Below are 21,407 nucleotides of genomic sequence, written 5' to 3'. Positions count from 1 at the left end.
TTTCCATAAATAATTACTATGTTGGCAAAAGAGAAGGGGTATTCTAAAGTCAAGTGAACCTTAAGATAAAAACGAGAATCAATGTGAGCCTGCAGCTTTCAGAGAAGCTCTCAAATGACACTGGAAGCATCACTGTTTGAACAATGGCGTTTATAATCTGAGGACAAAAACACCACGGCAAAATTAATCTTACTTAACTGCATTAACCTTCAGCTAAAATCATCTTGATGAAGTGAAACCAACTGCTTGAAATTAACGGGCAGACACAAGCTACAGCACTCACACAAGACCCTAACTGGCTTCCAGCTACGCCTGTAGGAGCCCTAGGAAGAACGGGGGGAAATCTGGCTGACATGATGAATTAAGTGCTTCTCTTTAGTTAACAGTTTCAGAAAATTCCCATTTAAAGCTGGCCCTGAATTTATGACAATCTACCAGTCGACATATAGTGGAAGTTAGAAATTATTCAACAAAATTTTATGAGGGGTTTGGGGGGTGGGCGCAGTGGTGTAGATGGCAGTTTATTTGAAATGTAGGAAACTGTAACTGAATGAGAGATGAGATAAAACTTCCTTAAGTAGACAGTGAATTTCCTGCTATAAACGGAGAAAGACGGTTTACATTTTTGCACAGCTGCATCAGGCCATGAATGAGTCACTGGGGTTCTAGGGGAGGAACTGGTCACTGACCGGGCTCAGGCAAGAAGCTCAGTGGTACTCCTATTTATCGGGATGAAAGAGGGAGTATATATCAATTACTGTTGGGTGTAGGTCTTGAATGTCTCCATGTGGGAGCAAACAGACGAGCCAGGGACCATGGGAAGAGGTTGGAGGATGTGAATAAACGTGTGTCCTGCACAGATGACACCCCGTGGGGTGTCCACCTGGATCTCCCTCCACAAACATGCCTTAGAATAAAAAGCACAGATGTAGAGTACTAATCAAATTTTCCAGAGGTGACAAGAAGAGAGCTCTCTCCCCCAAAATGGCTGAACTTTTAAAATGCAGGACTCAGGAAGTCATTCTGTTTTGTCTGAGACAGGGCCTTCCGGCATCATCCAGGCTGGAGCACAGCAGCACTATCAGACTTCACTGTGACTTTGAACTCTCAGGCTAGGCGTCCTCCCACCTCAGCCTCCCAAGTAGCAAGAAATGTAAGTGCATGCCCCCATGTGCAGTTGATTTTTTTACTTTTTATTTTTTGTAGAGATAGGGGTCTATGTTGCCCAGGCTAGTCTCTAATTCCCGGCCTCAAGCAATCTCCCCGAACTTGGCCTCCCAAAGTGCTGGTGTTATAGGCATGAGCTGCTGCACCTGGCCAAAAATTTTTAAAATACTAATTTTAGAGAAGCACTGCCACGTCTAGAGATAACTGGAACAGCATGGCTGAACTGTGTTCATGATTCCAGATGCCTACTTCCTCTTCATCATTGATGGGATATGTCCAAATACCACCTTTCTTGAGAATCATCGTACATCTGTGATTCTTTGGAGGCACCCCTGTATTATTCACAGCACAGCGCAGCAGAGTTCTTAAGAAATGAACGGAATCTGCTACAAGGGAGCTGCAGAAATACTCAAATCTGGTGGACACACGGTGATAGCCTGAGCACATCCAACTTGCCTTTTCCTCCCACAAGGAAAAAAATAGTCAAAAAATGAGAAGCCTGCTTTTAGAAAATTTGGCTTTTTTTCCACAGCTGTGAATTGGGGACTTTTCCGTAATGTAGAAGGAAATACTATCTTTCTAAAGGTGTCTCCAAGTACCAGAGATGGATGCTGACATCTGGGACTTCATGAGGTCTAATTCTTCTCCTTTTTTCTTTATACGGTAAGGAAATGTATATAGAGTGATGGGTGTGGATCAAGGATGTGTACACAATAAAGTGTGTACCCTCTGGTCACACAGGAACCTACAGGTCTTGAAACTGAGGTCTGCCCATGGGGCTATGAGGCAGGAGGCTGAATGCCTAGGACCAATTACACCTGACACCTTATTGACTATGACCTTCATCCAACAAGCCAGGGCCTTCCATGCCCGTGGTCGTCCTGCATAAGGCACTAGCTCTGTTCTCTGCTACGGTAACATGGTATAGTTGGAGAAAATGGATACTGTGCTTTAAGATGTTTGTTTGGTTTTATGAACAAGCAAGGATTAAACAAATGAGCTGAATTTCAAAATCTGGTCTGTGATGCTGCGACCCTAAAGGTGAAACTAAAATAGAGCATACAGATATTCACATACACCACCCTACATGACTTCTCCATCACTGGTATCATGGTATCCATAGTGAAAAATGAGATAAATTAGGTTGCCGTTTATTTTTTGTTATTTTGATTAGTGGAATTATTTCTTCAGCTTAACTATTTTAAAATAACATTTAGAATAATAAGAAATAAACTATTAGTCATAATCTTTAAATTTTGGCAAGGAATCCAAACAAATCAAAACGCCAGATTTCATATTTCAGCACTTTGGTCTTTAAATCCCAAAACCAGGATGCTGCAGGGGGAGGAGGGAGATAATTTTTCTTAGTTTCAAAAATTATTTTTATATCTAATGTTTAGCAATGGTATAATAAGAAAAGAAGTATTTCTCCACAACATTAAACAAGCCTCCTAATTTTTTCTCTAACGTCTGTATAACAGTAGCACTCCTATTTTAGCATATTATCGTCAAAGGGTTTTTTTCTAGTGATAAATGTCAGTGATTACTAGAAACTAAACATTTATTCAGTTGTATTAAAGATGACAAAGCCTCGTTAAAATGGCAAGATGCATGAACTCTTCCTCTCACTTATTACAGAATTTGGTTTGAAAAATTAGCTGTTAGATCAGAATTGTCATAATCCTAAAATAGTAAGCACCAGTGACAATCCCCTCTGTTCCCACTGGTTTGTAAGAAATCACCCCTCAGCAGGATGTCTGAACCCCCCATGAGCCCTGCCCCCAGGAAGGCCCCCCCCATGCCCAAATCTTGTGCTTATAACCAATCAACTTGCCAAGAACGAGCCCCGCCCACTCCACACCTAAACCTGTGCTTACAACCAACCAATCAACTTGCCAAGAATGAGCCCCGCCCACTCCACACCTAAACCTGTGCTTACAACCAACCAATAAACTTGCAAGAATGAGCCCCACCCACTTCACACCTAAACCTGTGCTTATAACCAACCAATCAACTTGCAAGAATGAGCTTTGAAGCCCAGACGCTGTGAGCTAGCCACCTATTGGAAACCCTCTAGTTTAACCCAGACCTTGAAAGTCTGAGGCTTCCACTGTCCTCTCCACTCTCACTAACCGTACAAGGAATGTTCTCACGAAACACCTGCTTCAATAGCTGGGTTTTGTGAGGTTTTCTAGGATCTCCTAAAAGTATATGCCTGTAACACACAGGAGATTTGCTGGGGAAAAAGGCTGCTACCAACAACACAGCAAAAGAAATTATGTCATTTCTCCTCCAAGTTGATCTGTGTGCTGATGGGAAACTTCACGCTGACCTGCGATGAATCAAATCGATTTCAGCAGCTTCAGCTGGGCTTCAAGCCTTTTGAACTGCTTAGCTGAGAAATAGGGTAATAGCAAGATTTGTTTGCATACTCTAGTACAGAAAATTCAGATATTAATACAGCAAAGTTGGGGCAGTTTCTCTCCCGTCCCATATACGAACACCATCCATGTCTGTCCACCAGACGTCTTCCGAACACGGTTTCCTCGTCAACTAATGACTAGTCGCTTAAACAAGAGAAGCACACCTGCAGGTTGTGTCAAAGCCAGGGACACCACAGAAAAGCAGCGGTCACATTCAGTTCCGCAGCGTGGTCTGCCCCGCCCACACGGGTGCAGGTGCCCAGTGTCTGAGTGTTCAGCCTGCAGCGCAGGCACCCTGTGTCTGAGCACTGCAGGGGTGGGGGGTGGGGGGTGGCTCATCTTTACAATGACTGACAGCAGCTGAGTGAGAGCATGCTGCCAGGCATGGCCCATCTCCTGCACATCTGAGCAAGGTACAAAGTGAGCAGTGCTACCATCACTTTCAGAGATGAGGACTCCTAGGTTAAGTAGATGTGTCTAATCAAAGTTAGAGCCTTACCCTCAATAACCCAATATACAATTCATATTAGTCAGGTCTCTCAAAGCAGAACTAGTGAGCTTTGAATGAATTTAAATGTTGATAGTTATTAAATATATGTATTCTCAACTAGGATCCTCTCCACTTTAAACTCATTTAAATTCACCTGCCCATTGGACATTCCTACTTGGATTTCAAAGCAGCCCCTCCAATTTAACTTGAAGTTAATCTGATTTTATTCTGCTCCTCCTTCCAGGCTCAGAGAATGGATCCTCCCTGGGGCCAGCCATCTTAGCCAGACCTGGGATCTACTCAATTCTTCCCTTCCCTCCCATCGCATGCCCGATGCCTGCACTCTGCCTCTCCAGGCTCAGAGAATGGATCCTCCCTGGGTCCAGCCACCTTAGCCAGACCTGGGATCTACTCAATTCTGAATCCCTTCCCTCCCATCGCATGCCCGATGCCTGCACTCTGCCTCTCCAGGCTCAGAGAATGGATCCTCCCTGGGGCCAGCCACCTTAGCCAGACCTGGGATCTACTCAATTCTTCCCTTCCCTCCCGTCACATGCCCGATGCCTGCACTCTGCCTCCTCCCAAGCATCTCTCAGATCCACCTGCTCTGCTCCAGCCCAACTCCACCACCTTGTCTCTCATTGGGATTAAGCCAAGTGCCTGGAAAGGGGTTCTCGGACCCTAAACAAGAACCACCACAAATTCATTCTCAGCAGTGTCCAGATCCAAAACCCTTTCTGAAGATTTGACGCTGGAGAAGTCAGCATCTCACTCTCTTTAACCCTCAGGATGAAATTCATATGCTCTCCAGACCTAAGCTCCAGCCCCTGCCCACCGGCACCCCCCCCTCCAGCTATACTGAGGACCACCTGTTCGTCCACTCTGGGTCTTCCACATGCTCAGCTTTCTTCTGGAAACATCCCCCCCCCCTTTCCTAAGCATGTTCTTCCAGACACCTCAAGTCTGGGTTACAGGTCCCCATCATATCACAGTACTGTCCCACTCTGTCCTGCCTCCTTGCCTCAACTCCCTACAAGACCTTCACGAAAAGAACAGGAAAAGTATTTATTTTTGTCTCCTCAATATCCTGCTCAGGGCCTGGAACATGGCAGGTGCTCTAAGTATTGTTAATGAGTGAATAAATGATTATGAAAGTGAATTTCCAAACACCATTTTAATTCAATAATTTAGCACTTACTACATACACCTTACATGTAGTAAAAGTCCAACAGCTTCAAGTGTCACATCAAATAATTTCTGCATAAATGCAAAGTGTTGCCTGATTTAAAAAAAATAAAACTAAAAAAAGCCATAAGCCACAGCTTCTAAGGCCCACAGGAAAACATCTGATTTAAACATTAATTAACATCAGTAAAGCACTTTAAAAGCATGAGCAAGAACATGGCTGGTAAGTATGAGCCACACTGCAGACACAAATTACAGAAAACTGCTCTGCACGTCTGACATATCTCAAATTTAACAACAGCAAGTGTAGGGTAAGAAAGAACCACCCCATGATGTGAACCTATTACTGGTGTGTTCTTCAACTATCCGAGCCAATAGGTGATTCTCTATGGGAATTTCTAAAACTATAGCTCCAAAGAATGTTAAGGAAAATGGAATTTCCTTAGAGAACCAGAGCGTCCAGGGAGAAATCAACAAAAGCAACTTTAAACGTGATGAAGGTCAGAGAGTCCTATCCAAGGCCATGCTCGCAAAGGCAGGATTAAGACTACAGAGGCATAGGAACCTCGCTCGGTTTCAGTGTTATGGCCTGAACCACCGTTGCCTTCCAAACGGCAAGGAAGCAGGTGCTGAGATCTGTGTACCCAGAGCTAACATGTAGGTTAGTCTGAATCCCACACGGCCAAGGCCACAATGCTCAGTTACTGCCAACAACGATGTTCACTGGTGCTCAGCTTAAAATCCCAGCGTCTTCACAGAACCAAAGACAACCTTGTAAATGCATCTTTTCTCTTTAGCATCAAGGATGAGTGACAATTATTATAATTTCCCAGCATGAAAAGTAACATAGAAATAATTTAAAATAGAGTCTTAGTGATTTGCTTTTTTAATGTCCTGCATCTCCCTGTGGCAAGCACCTTAGAGACTTAGGTAGTATTATTAGTATCACTAAAGAGACTGGTGTGTGCTCCTGGAGAACCTCACCACGCTCTTCACAGCTCTGTGTTCCCTGCCCTTGGCAAACACTCTTACCAACAAGGCTTTGATGGATTTATGGGTCACCTGTGTAAGTACCAACACTTTGGATTTGCTCCAGTTGTAATCTCAAGATGTAATTCTCCCACATAGCATGACCTTGCTGTTACTACATCCCACACACACATGACCTTGCTGTTACTACATCCCACACACGCATGACCCTGCTGTTACTACATCTCACACACACATGACCCTGCTGTTACTATATCCCACACCACATCCATGGTTCCTGTGGGTGAGGCAAGGGGGGTTTATTTCTGTTTAAAAAAAAAGAGAGAGAGAGAACTACCTAACTCAAATTGAGGTCACATGCATCTGGGAAATCTTTTAATTCAGTATTTGGCAAGATGTTATCTTTATTTCACAAATGGTCCTAACACCATGAAACAACTGCCTTATATCCTAAAACTATGGGCTTTGTTAAGAGAGACAGAAGGCATTCAACTAAAAAACTATAACAAATGGCAAGGCATTCTGTCAATGATACACATACATGAATAAAAGGCCTTTAGCAAAAATAAAAATTCTAACAGAAATTCCAAAATGAAATTTTAAAAATACACAAAATCTCTGGTTGGGTAAATGTAAATTCTACACCAGCTCAATCACTCATCAGGAGTAGGCCCTTGGCAAAACCGTTTCATGTCTCTTACCTCTTTCCTCAAATAAAGTGAACTAGAACAATTTTCAAGTATCATGGGTGGTCTCATTCCACTCCAGTGATTCTAGAGATTCCTGGGAGGTCTTAATCACCACCGGCCTCATCAAAACCAGAAACCCATCAGACAAGATCTCCAAGGACAGGACCTGCTCACTTGATTGAATCACCCAGGTAGGTCTCAGGATATTTACTCTGGTGGCAAAGAAAGCCTTTGCAGTTTCAGAATTTACAGTTACAGAGTTTTCTGGGGCAACTGGATAGAAAGCTAGAATGTTACGTAGAGAATGCTTGTGTAGGAACAAGAGAGTGGGTGCGACATTCTCTAGGAGAGACAAAAAGAAGGAAGAGCCATAAAAACCAGGTGCTCATAGCCCAAGAGTACTGAGAGCCCCACAAGGTGGAGTGTGCCTCGCAGAGCAATGCTCAGAACCCATCACAAGGAGTGTGTTCTGTGCACTCTGCGCCTGTTGAATGGTTTATGTAGAAAAATCACATGAGCAACAATACACTCGACGTACACCTGCACACAGGTACTTTTATGTACTATGGCTACGCCCGCAGTGTCTAATGCCACGGAACACGGCAATGCACGTGAAACATTTCTTAACGGAGTAATTCAAAAGCAGTGTTCCTAAAGGAGTAATTTATTCTCAAGCAAACTTATACATAAAAAATCTTTGAAAAAAGCAGGAATTTCTAGTGTTTTAAGTCATCACTCTGTACTAATCCCCTCATTCCCAGCATCACCACCAGCCAGCTGTACCTGAACCACCTGCTTCAGGGCCAAGTGACCTTCAACGCACGTCACCTGTGGACGACCCTGAAGGGTCAGGTTCTGGACCAAAGCAACACAAAATTATTTACATGTCTAGTACAAAAATAATCTGGTGCTTTCGTTAGTGACGGACATCATGGCCGAACTTCTCCCAACTGCCACATCCATACCCAGACATCCAGTTAATTGTGAGACCTACTTGTCGGGGGGCATCAGCAGAGGTGGCGTGAGCATCAGAAGCCCGGGGTCCATCCGACTCAAACACCACTGTGGGAACAAGGGGTTTGTTAACACACCAGCTTGCAAGCTTCTCTGCCATTGCACATTCAGTGAGCCCATTTCAGATTAATCACTTTCACCAAAAAAAAAAAAAAAAAAGGCACCAGAGTCTAGCCTGTGGCCGGAAAATACCGATTTACTGTAACACTTACAGTAAGAGGCTGTGATAATGGCTGCCGGGGAGCCACTGCCCTTTTTAATTCAGACTCTGCTGCTGATGAAAGCAATCACTGACAACATTAATTACCAGCGCGTGTGTGAAGGGACCCTCCTCCTGCATCACTTACCATTTGGCCTGTGTCATTCCGCATCAGACCGCTTGTGCACACAGCCCTCTCATTTGTGATGAAGAGCAGTCTCCCTGCCTCTCTGGAGCCCTGCTGGCCCTGCCCAACCAGGTCCCAAGCAAGTGCTGCACGGCAAGGCCCGGGGTCTGCAGTGCCTCCTGCCCAATCCCAGGGAGTCCAGGTACACCCCGCAGAGTCCAGCTAGCACCAAAGCAGCGGCGTGTCATGTGAAAGGTGCTCAGACTGCAGCCGATGCTGTGGCACCACCACTAATCAATTGTGAGGGGTCAGTTACCCGCCAATTAGAATGGAGCACTTGCAAACAGGCTTATCGCAAATTAAACCACATGATACTTGGATACCAAAAAAAACTCATGAAAACCATTTCAGGTGTTGAACGGAGGGAGGAGCCTGGTAATAATCCTGGCCGTAATGGCCTGGCCTCACCCACAGGGGCCGACATCTAAATGTCCACAGCTGTGGGCACTTAAGCTATGGACACAGAGTCCCCTCCCCCAGACTCCCCGTGGGGACACGGGCAGGGGGTACCTGTATGTGCCCGCATGTGGGCCCTGAGGTGGCCGGGCTGGTGAAAGCTCTTCCCGCACTCGACGCAGATGAAGTCTCCTGGCCGGGCCTGCGTCCGGAGCGTCCCTGCAGTGGCATGGCGTGGCGGTGGCAGTGGCAGTGGCGTTGCCATGGCAGGGGGAGCGTGGAGGTGAGGAGAGGGAGAGTGGGGGGAGTGAGAGGAGAACGTCATTAGTCTGTCTGCTGTGTCATCACCAGGCTGCCTTCAGGCCCTGGTGACAACGATCAGCCTTCATCTCAGCACCTGACAGGCCAGGCACTCCCAGGATTACAGGATGCATAAATTACAGGGAATTTAAAAACTGCTCTCCTAGGACAGGCACGGGTGTGAGGGGCAACGCCAGGCTGCATGACAGGGGTCTGCGGCCTGGAGCATCTGGATGCCCACCTGACCGCATAGGCTCTGTCAAGCAGCAAGTCCGGCAAATCAGAGTGACACCACATGACAGAGACAGGGCACAGGACAACAGGAAGCCAGCAGGACCAGAGCCGCCGCCCCAGGCTTTGGTCCCAGGGGACAGTGCAGGTTACCAGCAGCAGCAGGCCCACAGGGGCCCTCTGGTGGCCTCCTTGACGCAACCCCTAGCCCTGGCCAAAGGACTCCTGAGAATGGGCCAGCCAGGGAAAGCCAGGTGGCAGCCCCGGGGGCCACCCTCGTCAGACCACCAGCAGCAGTGGGACACACGGAAACCCCATCTTTCTCTGAAGATCATGCAACACTGGACTCAGCCCTGCTATGTACCCTTCTGCTGCAGAAAGACGGCTTGGGTTTGACTGGACAGGGAGTTGCAAAGGGGGCACCGCTGTTTGAACACCTCCTCCCTCTGAGGAAACGTGGAGCCGCGTCCCTTCCCCAGCCTGAGTGCCACTGTAAGGCTCCGTGGCCACTCAAAGGGGAAAAAAAACTTATATATTTATGTGTGTGTGTGTGTGTAAATAAAAACTAAAAAAAGCTAAGCCTGTGCCAATACCTTTTCTAAATGCTATTTTGTTTAGCCGAGCATTTGTATATCTTAAGTCTGACATTTGAATGTAAAAGCCAAATGAAATGGAGAGCAGAAGGGACCTTACTGAGAAGCTGCCCTAATTCAGAGTGGCTCCCGGATAAAAATAACATAAAATTGTTTTTTACATCATGGGATGTTCGTGAAGACAAGCAAAGAAACAGGAACCAGGAGGCCGATCTTACAGCATTTCTCATCGTACAGGTCATGAAGATGCATCAGAGGAATTTCAGAACTTGCCCCCAAAGTCCTTACTTTCCCCTTGCCTTATTCAGAAACACAAAAAGAGCAGTAAGGAAAATTTTAACCGATGTTCACTCACTGCCAGTGCTAAGCAACCGTGACTGAAGACAGCAGGGCGCCCCGACTGAAGCATGGGAGTGGCTTCGGACCTCCTGGGAGACCCAAGTCTCTGCTACACCCCTCATCTTTCTAAGACTCTTAGCTCAGGGCCAAGATTTTTTGGATAGGACTCCAGAAACACAGGTAAAAATAGACAAATGAGACAGTATCAAGCTAGAAAGCTTCTGTACAGCAAAAGAAAGAACAGAGTGAACAGAGAGCCCACAGAATGGGCAAAATTATTTGAAAACTGTACATCTGATAAGGAGTTACGATGTCCAAGACGTCTAAGGAACTATGACTTTTCACCAAGCAACCTGGGCAGAGAGGTTGCTCGCCTTGGTGACTGCAGTTCCAGAACTTTTGATTTTCTATATTTAGTGTGGAAAAGAAATTGGAGAAATTTGTGGAATAGCTGACACATTTACCCTTTCAGGAATATCATCCATCCTTACGTTTAAAAGCTACTTTGTTTCCCATTCATTTTCATTATAAACACTATCCAGCCGAGCTCTTATGAAAATAATCCCGGAGGGTGACTGCTCACCTGCCTAGTACACGTGTAACCTGCACCCATCTAAACACAGACTGGGTAACTCCATCCACACAGGATACCTAATAGTGTTTGAACATCGTGAATGTGGGACACAAAGTCATTATAATTTGTTTCTAAGAAATTGTTTGGCTATTTTCTCTACAAACTAGCAACAGAGGAAACACAGCACGCCTCCCCCTCACTTCCCTGCACTGAGTACCCATCGGCGCACACGTGTGTGCACACACGACTTTCCCATGCACGTTATCATATCACCTTTTTCTTCCTTATTAAAAGAAAGGACGCTTGCCCTTTATGGTCAATAACATTATGCCCAAGCTACTCCAGAATTCTGAGTTAGTAAAAAGGTTACCAACTTCATTTGAATTGAAGACTACCCGGTGAGCAGACAGCACCAAGACTCTGACCCAGAAACTTGAGCTGTGTACAGAGAGTGGACTTAAGTGAAGGAAAAGGCTGCAGTCCTCAGCGAAGGCCACGCGACGCAGCAAAGTCTCATTTCGCTATGCTGCAGTCTGCCATCTGTGATCTGTGAGGGAAGCGGGGAAGAGTCCACAGACAAAGGGACGCACTCGCTCCAGCAAGCAGAAACCTCCCATCACCATGTTAATGTAGCCTTGGAATAAATTATTTTTAAAATCCCAGTAAGACTTAATAATTTTATCTAGAATTATCTTCCAGTACCTTCAATTTTTTATTCCAAAACTCCTATTAACACATTATATAGGCTGGGCACAGAGTCTGCAAACACGGATAATTTATTATCTTATGACTATTCCAGCAATAAGGTACTCAAATTCTATTCACATGTTTGCAAACCTGATAGCAACACTATAGAAAATGCAGTGGTTCTTATTCTTAAAAGGTTAGTCTGTAAAACCCCTAGGGAGGTAACAACAGTCACTTTCTTGTCCTCTCTCGCTAGGGATTCTAAACTATTCATGTCCACAGTAACATCAACCAAACTCGTGTGGGAGAAAGAGGCTCTGAGACTTATCTTTCCTAACTTCTGAAAAAAAGAGCTCGATGTCTCGGGGCAGCCCGAGTAACCAATTCTCTGTATAAACGGAACTGAGAGACCAGGGAGTCACAAGCTAGCACAGCGACTTCCCACACGCAGCAGGGGACTGCCTGTTCCACCCACTGGTGCTTCTCTGCAGGGGGATGCCACACCACCACCTGTCCTCAGTGACCACGTACAGAGCACACTCAACCAGAAGATGCACAGCAAATGCACCCAAGCCCTAAGACCTGCAAAGTGCCAGCACCTCAGCCAAGTCTCCCGAGGCACGCTGAGAGGATGACACTGAGCCCGTGGATGATGCAGTGAGATTCTAGACCAGGGATTTCTAGCCGGCATGCTGCAGCACACCTGTGTGGGCCAGGAGAGAATCCTAGGTGTTTCGTGAAAATTTGTAAAGATTATTAATTAAATTATTTTCCAAAAAATTCAAAAAAAAATTTTTTTTTTGGTCAACATAATTTAAGTGTACCAGGGAAGCTTCAGTATAGGTTCAACTGTACCAGGAGATAAAAATGGTTGAAAGACACTGTTTTAGACTCGTGGCTTGAAAGTCAGCTCTGTACACACACAGGTGACACAGCTGAGCGGACGCAGGGATGGGGCTTAACTCAACGATCACTGCGTTCAGAAACACGACAGTGCTGGGGCATTCTGGGCTGCACACAGACCCCAGACTGCAGTGACAGCAGCAGTGTCTCTAAACAGGGAACATTAATATTCTGTTCACTGCTCCAGAGTCAGACCAGGCCGAGCCTGCTGGGTTTCCTCCATGCCACAGTGCTTTAAAAGCGACATAAGCAAACACTGAATGAGGAAAAGAGGAAATGCTGGACGCCCTGGAGACCAGGTGAACTGCCACCGAGCAGGGACGCTTCACCCGGAAAGGCAAGGGAACAGCGTTTGGACGGTTAGGGGACTGTCATTCGGACAAGGTCTCAGCTCATTCTGACAGCCCCAAAGTGGAGACCAGGAGCCACACAAGTCCCCCGAGGCTCAGGGCAGGAGGTAGGTGTCCTCCCCACTGCGGGGGGCGGGGGGGGAAGGGGGAGGCGGGGTCCAAACTGCAGGTGCTCAGCACTGCCTAGCCTTGCTGACCAAGGGATCAGACAAGCTGACCTCAAATCCTCCTCAAAATCCTGATGCCGGGACTCTAAAAACCCACTTATTACTACCAAGCATAGTTTAAGACCTAGAAGTTTAAAACACTTCCCTTAAGAAACCAGATCAGCGTGAACTACAGCAGCATCAATGTGCTGACTTGCTCTGGTTCAACGCCTGGATTAGAAGGATAAACAATCTAAGACAGACACACACACTTCATGGACTATCTGACAGTTTTCATATTCAAAAGGTAAATATTTAATCTCTCTCTTTAAAAAAGAAAGTCCTTAGAACTATTTATATAAAGAAAAATCTTAAGGACGAGAAAAAATAGTTTGGTTACTGCAGACTTCAAGTTCCGTCATTGCAACTTCTCAAAACCTTAACTTCTGTTTTCTTAGAAACCGTACGTAACTCCTGCTACACAGTCCCAGCGGGCAGCACCAAGGGCCTTTTAAAAAGTGGTCATGACACTTCATCTGTGTCAGGCATAGTGAGGAGGATGTGACAGGCCTCACAGAGCCAGCTTAAGGGGAGGCACCCTGTGGGAGAGACAGGCCACAGGGCAGGCTGCTGCCAAGACCACAGAGTGTCCAAGACAGTGCCACCCTCTCTCCCCACCTCAGCTTCCTCTGCCCAGGTTCTGAGAAAACACCTCAAGATCAGAGGTTGGCATGGCAACCTGGAGTCAGGACCACCTAGGTCACAGCCTGCCATGGGAGGTTGTTTTGCTCTTTTGTTTTTTAACAGAACAGAAAACGTCTGTGTTTGGACATTCAGTGAAAGGGACTCTGCTCTCTACCTGGGACAGGGTGTGGGGGACAGGGCACAGATGGAAGGCGACATGAGGAAAACGAGTGGCATGTCCAGACTGCTGTGGCTGTCTGAGCCGATGGTGACACCTGGGAGGACTCCCTTTGAAGATACGATTTTTCAGCAACTTTAGCATAATTCAGTTTTCTGGACCTTAGATGGTACGTCCTCCCCACGCAAGGCTTTGCTGACTAGCACTGGAGCACTGATTTGGGGGTTTTTAAATGGCATATGCAGAAAAATAAAACTTAATCACATCAAATGAACACTCTTGTCTCAAGGGACGCGCCTGCCAATTTCTGGGGTGAGGAACCACGCCATCAGCAGGAAAGAGGTCGGAGGGACCTGGGGCCACCTCCTAGGCCAGCGATGGCACCAGCCCTGACCGTGGTGGATCTGCCCTCAGGGCCACTTGGCAGGCAAGGGGGGTGGCACATGTGACTCAAGGAAGACTCCTGAGATTTAGGGATGACCCTGGTGCTCACACACAGCCGCCCGGGGAGCAGGGAGCCCACACATCTTACCTCTGTGCTCCAGCCCGGGGCTGCTGACGCCCCAGCCCTGATAGAGGGTAGCAAAGTCCTTTGGAATGTATGTCTTAAAGATGTTGAGGATGTCCAGGCGCTTCTCGTGCCCTTCAGCCGCCGGCTCCTGCTTGATGGAGTGAAGGACAGGGGGCAGCCCAGCCATGCCGGGCTGAGCCTGCAAGGCAGCATCCCCTCTGGACCCCGCTGCACAAGTGGCCAGCGTCCTCAGCTCCTGGGCTGCCTTCAAGGGGGGCTCGTGGGGAGGTAGAGGGCCCCCTTCGCCTTTCATGGGAGCCTGGCCCTGAGGCTGGGGGCTGAATTTGGCTTTCAGGGAGTCTGGGGCACTGTGCTTATTTGGGGGGGCAAAGCTGGCCCCCACCAGGGGGACCCCGCACTTCTCTGCCGGCTTGCTGTTGGCCGAAGGCTGAGTGCCGGCCCGAGTTATGACAGTGGGTGTGGGGGTAGCACTTCTGCTGAAGCCCCCATTGCCAGGGGCTGGCATGGGTTTGGAGCTGGCCTCCTGCCTGGGTCTCAGTGGGGGCCCCTGCACGGCCGCACCGCACTGCTCCTGGCCGTGGCTGGGTTTGGTCTGTCGGTACCCCTCGGGGCCAGGCACCCACAGCGCACAGGGGCCCCCAGAATGGCTGTCCTTATTCTTAGGCATGCTAGCGGCTTTCGTGGTCACTCCCAGGGGAGAAGAGCTGCTCTTGGACCCCGGCACCCACCCTGGCACCTGCGTGCGGGTGAACCGAGCGAGGAGTAGAGGCTGACACTCTTTGCCCCCAAGGGCAGGCGGGGGGCCCGTGCGCCCGCTCCGGGAAAGGAAAACCAAGTTATTTCTTATGCTTTTATAACCGTTGGGCTGAATCCATGGGGGGGCCATGGCGCTGCAGCTGACCCGGTGCCAGATGCGTTTGTGCATCCACAGGACCTCGGGGTAGTAGGTCTTGTGGTCACAGTAAGGACACGGGTGAATGACCAAAGCTGCCTGCAGGGAGGACGCTGTCTCCTTATAGCTGGGTTCATCCCGCGTTGAGCTTGCGCTTAAATCGAGCGGGACGAGGTCTGGGGCCAGAGCCCTCTTGCCTCCCCCAGCATTCTCCTTATTGTGCAAATCCGACAGTTTTTCTTTAGGGTGACTCGCCTGGCTCTCCAAGGAGAGCTGTGAGCCTGCCCCGTCCGTACCCAAAGGGAATTCCACGCTGTCACCAGAGCCCGGCAGCTCCTGCTTGGGGTGGAATGCTGGCATCTTTAAGTCCACAGAAAACCTAGGCTGCTCCTGTCTTTTGGAAGCCTCTCTGCTGCTGTTCTCCACCACAGACACAGATCCTGGGATCCCCACTTTGGCCTCTCTGGTGTCTTTCTCTGACGAGCGACTTCCACACTTGTGACTCTGGTCTCCGTTGGACAGCACAGGGGAGGCAACCTCTTCAGAAAAGCAGCAGTGGTGCGGCCGGGTCCCTGGAAGAAGCAAATGCAGAAGGGAGTTACCACTGTGGTCAGAACAGAGCGGGTACAGGATGCCTGCCAGTTACGCCAGTCACAGAGGAGCACGTCGCAGACACACTGTGAGCACGGGCGGGCACACTGGGCGTCAGCAGAACAAGCCACACTGCAGTCTGGTCTGCCCACACCTGGCACCTGAGGGAGCTCCCGTGTGCTCAGGGCTTCTTGTTTTCCATTTGATCAAAATGACTCAAAAGATGGGAGAGAGAAAAAACAAAACGGCTGCGTATCCAGCTTGGTGGAACCACCTTGGTACTAGACAGCAGAGTGTGACTAGTTGTGCAACTTCATTATTTGTCTAAGCCTTACACAACTTTTCAAAAACTCTCCATTTAAGGCGACTGTGGCATTTTCACAATCACCTCTAACCATTCAAGGGCTATGGCCCCCAAACCCCTGGGCCGCAGACTAGTACTGGCCCCCAGTCTGTCAGAAACTGGGCTGTCAACAGGAGCTGGGGGAAGGGTAAGCAAAGAAGCTGCTTCTGTGTCTACAGCCGCTCCCCATCCCCCACACCACCGCCTGAGCTCCCTCCACCTCCTGTGAGATCAACAGCATAACTAGAGTTACTAGATTCTCGAGGAGCACAAACCCCACTGTAAACTGCGAGTAGGAGGGATCCAGGCTGCAATCTCCCTGTGCGAATCTAACCCCTGATGATGTGAGTGGGAGGGATCCAGGCTGCGGTCTCCCTGTGAGAATCTAACCCCTGATGATGTGAGTGCAGCTGAGGGGGTGATGCCGGCATTGGGGAGCGGCTGCAATACAGATGATCATCAGCAGAGAGGTCTGGCTGCACAGAGATTCCAATACATCAGTGGTTTGCAGACTCAGATCAAAACCATCATCATGCCCCAGCCCCCAGTCTGTGGAAAATTGTCTTCCAAGAAACAGGTCTCTGGTGCCAAAAAGGTTGGGGACTGCTGTCCTAGGGTACGAAAACTGAAGAATGTAGGCATAGCCCACCCGTGCATGGGCACAGAGAGGCAGGGAGGCAACGCAGCTTGCTCTGTCCACGGGGTCCCAGTATCTGCGGCAAACCGCTGGGCTGCGCAGCACACCCTGCCCCACCCAGGGAGGCAGCCTGCACATCTCCCCTGAATTCCAGATTTCAAGTCCTGAACTGTTGAGGCCAAAAATTTCCCTAGAGGCCCCTGAGTCCTGAGGGGTGTGAGGCTACTGACCTATACGGGCTGCTCAGAGGAATGGTGTACCTGGGAGCAGCCCCACCCTGAGTTCCCACAGGTAAAGGGCCTGCAAGGAGCGTCTGAGCCGTGGCCTGGGCTAAGCTCTCGGCCACTGTGAGGTATGGTGTGGCCTGACCCTCTCGCCTTACCTAAGGAACGTCACACAATCATGACAACCACCACCACAGCGTGGGCTGGGCTCTGAGGCTTTAAAGCTTCTCCAAAGTCAGAGAAGATACGCTGCAAAAGTGAAGTTTGTGCTTAAGACTCAGATTCATTTGCACCTAGAAATCTAACTTTGGAAGATGGAGAAGAGTTTCTAGGTGTCTTAAAACCTTCCAAACTGCAGAACGTGGGATTCGGTACCCCCTACAAGTCCTCACTAGTCTTCTGTCCCACAGTCAAATCATGGTGGGGGTAGATTAACTTGTCCGGCGTCCTCTTACAAGAAGGCCTCATGTTATTAACTTTTAAGTAAGGTTTTTTTGAGATTTTAACATTCAGTGGAATATAGGTATCTTCCTCCTCAGAATGGTCTTTAAAAATGTTCCAAGTATATCTTTGGAGGTAACTCTTAGGACTCTCCTCAAACTGCTTAAGAAAAAAAACAAAACCTATTCCAAAGGGTTCCCCATGCCTACCCCAGAAGGCACCCCTGCAGCCCCTAGGAGCAGGGTGACCAAGGCTGGTTTCCAATAACTGAGTAGGTGGTGAGCTTAAGCTGTCTTAAAGGATCATGTCCATGTAAAAAGTGTTACCAGCATGGGGTGAACGGCAGAACTGGTGAGCAAGTGAGACAAAGGATGAATAAGTTGCCTGACGCCCGTTGACTCTGGAAAGCTAACATTTAAACGAAGTCAGACTTATTTGTCTGTCACGCAAGCAGCAACTGAGGCATCTCACAAAGCAAACAGGGCAGCTCTGGGCAGCTCTGCGGACGAGAATGTGTATTTAACCTGGAGTCAAACAGGAAAAGGGCATCTCAGCCTCTGTTTCATTCACACTGACGCTCATCATGTGAATGTGAAACCCGTCTTGGAACATTCCTTTGCAATCCCTGTGGACTCCGCCTCCTTGGGTCAGGCTAACCCGCCCAGCAGGACAGCGGTCCTCCTGCCTCCAGGACTTCCTACAAAGCAGTCCTTGGACAATGAGATTCCTGCAGAAATGCACCTTCCCCACACACATTTTTTTTTTTGAGACAGAGTCTCACTGTGTCACCCTTGGTAGAGTGCCATGGCGTCACAGCTCACAGCAACCTCAAACTCTCAGGCTCAAGCAATCCTCTTGCCTCAGCCTCCTAGGACCACAAGTGCCCACCACAATGCCCAGCTATTTTTTTGTTGCTGTTGTAGCTGTCATTGTTGTTCAGCAGGCCTGGGCTGGGTTTGAACCTACCAGCCCTGCTGTATGTGGCTAGTGCCTCAGCCACTGAGCTCTGGGCACTGAGCCCCACACACACTCTGGACTCCACACAAGATGCTTTCCTGACTGGACTTCCTTTCCCAAGTGTTTATAATAAAGGACTTTTCCCAGGTCTTCCCCCCCATATTTGGCTTCATAACGGCCATTATTTCTGTAAACGATGGATGTGATTTGTGTAACTCCATAAATAGTAAGGTGCCGCTGGCCACCTGGCCTCCCCAGGTCTCTAAGGGAAGGTGAGAAGGTCTCACCCTGGACCTGTGCCAGCAGCACTGTGCTTGGCGCAGTTTGGTGACCACGTGGGGTCAGCGAGGACCGGCTCCCAACTCTGAACCACTGTGGGGGTGTAGCCCTCAGCGGTCAAGCGGGTGGCATCACGCTCCGGCCTGGCTCTGCCTCACACTGGCAGGGAGGGGAATGAATGGAGGAGCGGGTGACTGCTCTGCTCTCACCCCATTCCCCAGCCACCTCGCAGTTCCACTGAGGGCTGACAAGTCTGGGGAGGCGGGGGCGGGAGGAAATGGTGCCATTCTTAAAGGTTAAGGAAAGGGGAAAGTGCCACACTACAAAATTACACAGGAAGAAAGCCTAGGAGTCATTATTGAGATTCTTTTTAAAAAAGAACAAGAAGAAAACAATGATGTCAGTCAAGCTCTCTTACTGCGACTGCTAAGAAGTCTTGGGAATACAATCTTTTTTTCCTAAACCCCAAAAATGGCATTATCAGAATCACCCTAAAGAGATTCTTTAAAGCAGTGATTTTTAACTGCTGTGCTGTGAGAGGATCTTAGACGTACCAGAAAAATTTTGAAAGACCACTAATTATTTTCAAAAGAAGTTCACAACACAGTAAGTATATTCCTTTTTTTTAATTTTTTTTTTGATCAACATACTTTAAGTGTGCTGTAGAAGTTTAATTATAGGTTCAAGTGTGCAGTGAGATAAAAAGGGTTGAGAAACACTGATTTACATGAACTAGACTTGTGTAAAGACCTTTACTTGGTTCCGAATTTTTTAACTCTTTACCAGGACAATTTCCTGATGGACTAAATTAAGAGCGTGCCTTTTCAGGACTTTTCAGTTTTAGTCTCTATAACTGACAGCTGCACCCACCCGTGACACTTTCTGCAACCAAACATCTTAAATATTTTATAATTTCAGTCACCATAAAGTCAGCTATAGAGATAGATGACCCAGGGTATCACCACGTCCTCCTTTCCACAGGAAAAAGACCTGCCAAGGACACTCGGAGCCTGATCCTTACCAGGCCTGACCTCTCAGCACCCTGTTCAGACACCTGCTGTCCTGGGTACCCAGGCAGGACTTGCACTGGCCCCTCCATGGCTCAGGTGCCCATGAGGGTTCTGGTCCCAGGACTACAGACATGTCAGGTGGGAAAGGTCAGGAAACCAGAAAAGTCAAAACAAGAGAAGCCCCCTGACCCCTTGACCTCAGGTTCGCAGGCTCAGGTCAGACACAGGCAAGGTCGTCTCCTCCCAGGTTCCCACTGTGATAACAGAGTGGGAAGAGACTCGGTGCCTGTGTGCCACACCCGCCAGCTCAGCACCTTGACTCCTAATGCTGCCACGGGCTTCGCTTTTCACACGCACTGAACGTTCCAGAGACTTAAGAGCCACGGCATGGCAGAGGCAGCAGCTCAAAGAGATGTCGGCACTGAGCAACACGTGACTTGCAGAGACAGCAGGTGAGATAACGTCTGTGTATCTTGGTGTTCTGGTTTATAAAGTACAGTTTCAAAGTATTTTACCAGGTTTGGCAAAAAAACAAAACAAAACAAAAAACCAACCAAAAGCCTACCAACCTGTAACGTGATTCCTTTTTTCAAAGGATTACTAAGCTAGTAATTTGGGGGACAAAAGAATGCGTGACCTAGTCTCCCCCAGATAGTCTTGAAAACCAGAACATAGACTAGCAATGCCCTCCTAGCACCAGCGATTCTGACCGAGAGGAGAAAGCCACGGGCATTGCTGCAGTGCCCATCCTCCCACTAACCCCGGTCATCCGTACTGGTGACTTAGACAGAGAAATGGGACTGGATCAGCTTGTCAGACCAGGGCTGACATTCAGCTAGGAGGCAGAGCCAGATTCACACCGTCAGCAGAGTCAGAAGTTTTCAACAGAAAAGGGCAAGATGAAAAACAAAGTGCAAGAAGAGCAAGGTCTGGCTCAAAAGCTGCACCATGAAAAAGACCCTGGGCTCCGAGGGGACCACAAGCCCAGGGAGCCACACCACCCAAAGTTACACCAAATAAAAGCATCTATAGCTACTGAACGGAAAACAAGGCTAAAGATGAGGCCAGGAGAGGGTCTTCTGTTCTCCACACATCTGGAGGTGGCAAGAGCCCAGTCTGGCTCCAAACAACACACAGAAGAGCAACAAATACCTAGGACCCTGTCCAGGATGGGCCTGGGGTGAGGCGCCAGGGACCGAGTCACAGCAGAACAATTACATGGACACGGCCAGCTCCACTTCACACGGAGAGGGCTGGTGGGCCAGCCCTCAGCCCCTGACATGCGTGGGCCGTCCACACTGAGAAACTAGCAGGCCCACTTCCTAGGCTAAGAATCAGCCCGTTGGGGGAGCAGCCTGCACATTAGTTTTTTCTTTTAAAAAGACACTGGGTGATTATACCTTCAGCCAAAATTGAGAAGGGCGAGGCCACCACAGGGTGGACCAACAGGGTTCAGTGACAATGAGGTTTCTGGGGTGGCCGAGGGGGCCTCTGGGCAGAGCAGCAGCTGCCTGAGTGGAGTCAGCCCCTCACCCTGCCCCAAGACCCCCAGGTAGCCCCCCAGGACTCTGTGGGGACACAGTGTGCCCCACACACTTGAGAGCGTCTCTCTGTCCTCCCTTCTCCAAGGTCCCAAGTACGGAGTCTAGAGACCACGGAAACAGGGGCTCAGCTGTACGCCTATGACATCGTCGCTTCAAAGACTGGACCACGTGTACCCACGACACCATCTCCTCTCGTGTGTACCCACGGCATCATCTCCTCTCGTGTGTACCC

The 21,407-nt window shown here is 48.6% G+C and overlaps 1 protein-coding gene across 1 annotated transcript in view; it reads right to left on the bottom strand.

Moving 5' to 3' along the window:
* ZNF516 (zinc finger protein 516) overlaps nt 1-21,407 on the bottom strand; it is a 68,830-nt gene that overhangs the window by 5,020 nt on the left and 42,403 nt on the right. The window contains exons 2-4 of the mRNA XM_023512372.1: nt 14,258-15,721; nt 8,855-8,959; nt 7,939-8,006 (exon numbers count right to left, since the gene is read on the bottom strand). Of these exons, the coding sequence (XP_023368140.1) occupies nt 7,939-8,006; nt 8,855-8,959; nt 14,258-15,721 (1,637 nt within the window). The remainder of the gene's footprint in view (nt 1-7,938; nt 8,007-8,854; nt 8,960-14,257; nt 15,722-21,407) is intronic.

This window comes from Otolemur garnettii, unplaced genomic scaffold (genome assembly GCF_000181295.1).
Source record: "Otolemur garnettii isolate 467f Iridium unplaced genomic scaffold, OtoGar3 scaffold00027, whole genome shotgun sequence".
NCBI classification, from domain to species: Eukaryota; Metazoa; Chordata; class Mammalia; order Primates; family Galagidae; genus Otolemur; species Otolemur garnettii.
The sequence above is the reverse complement of the archived record's forward strand: the minus strand, read 5'-3'. Positions and strand labels throughout refer to the sequence as shown.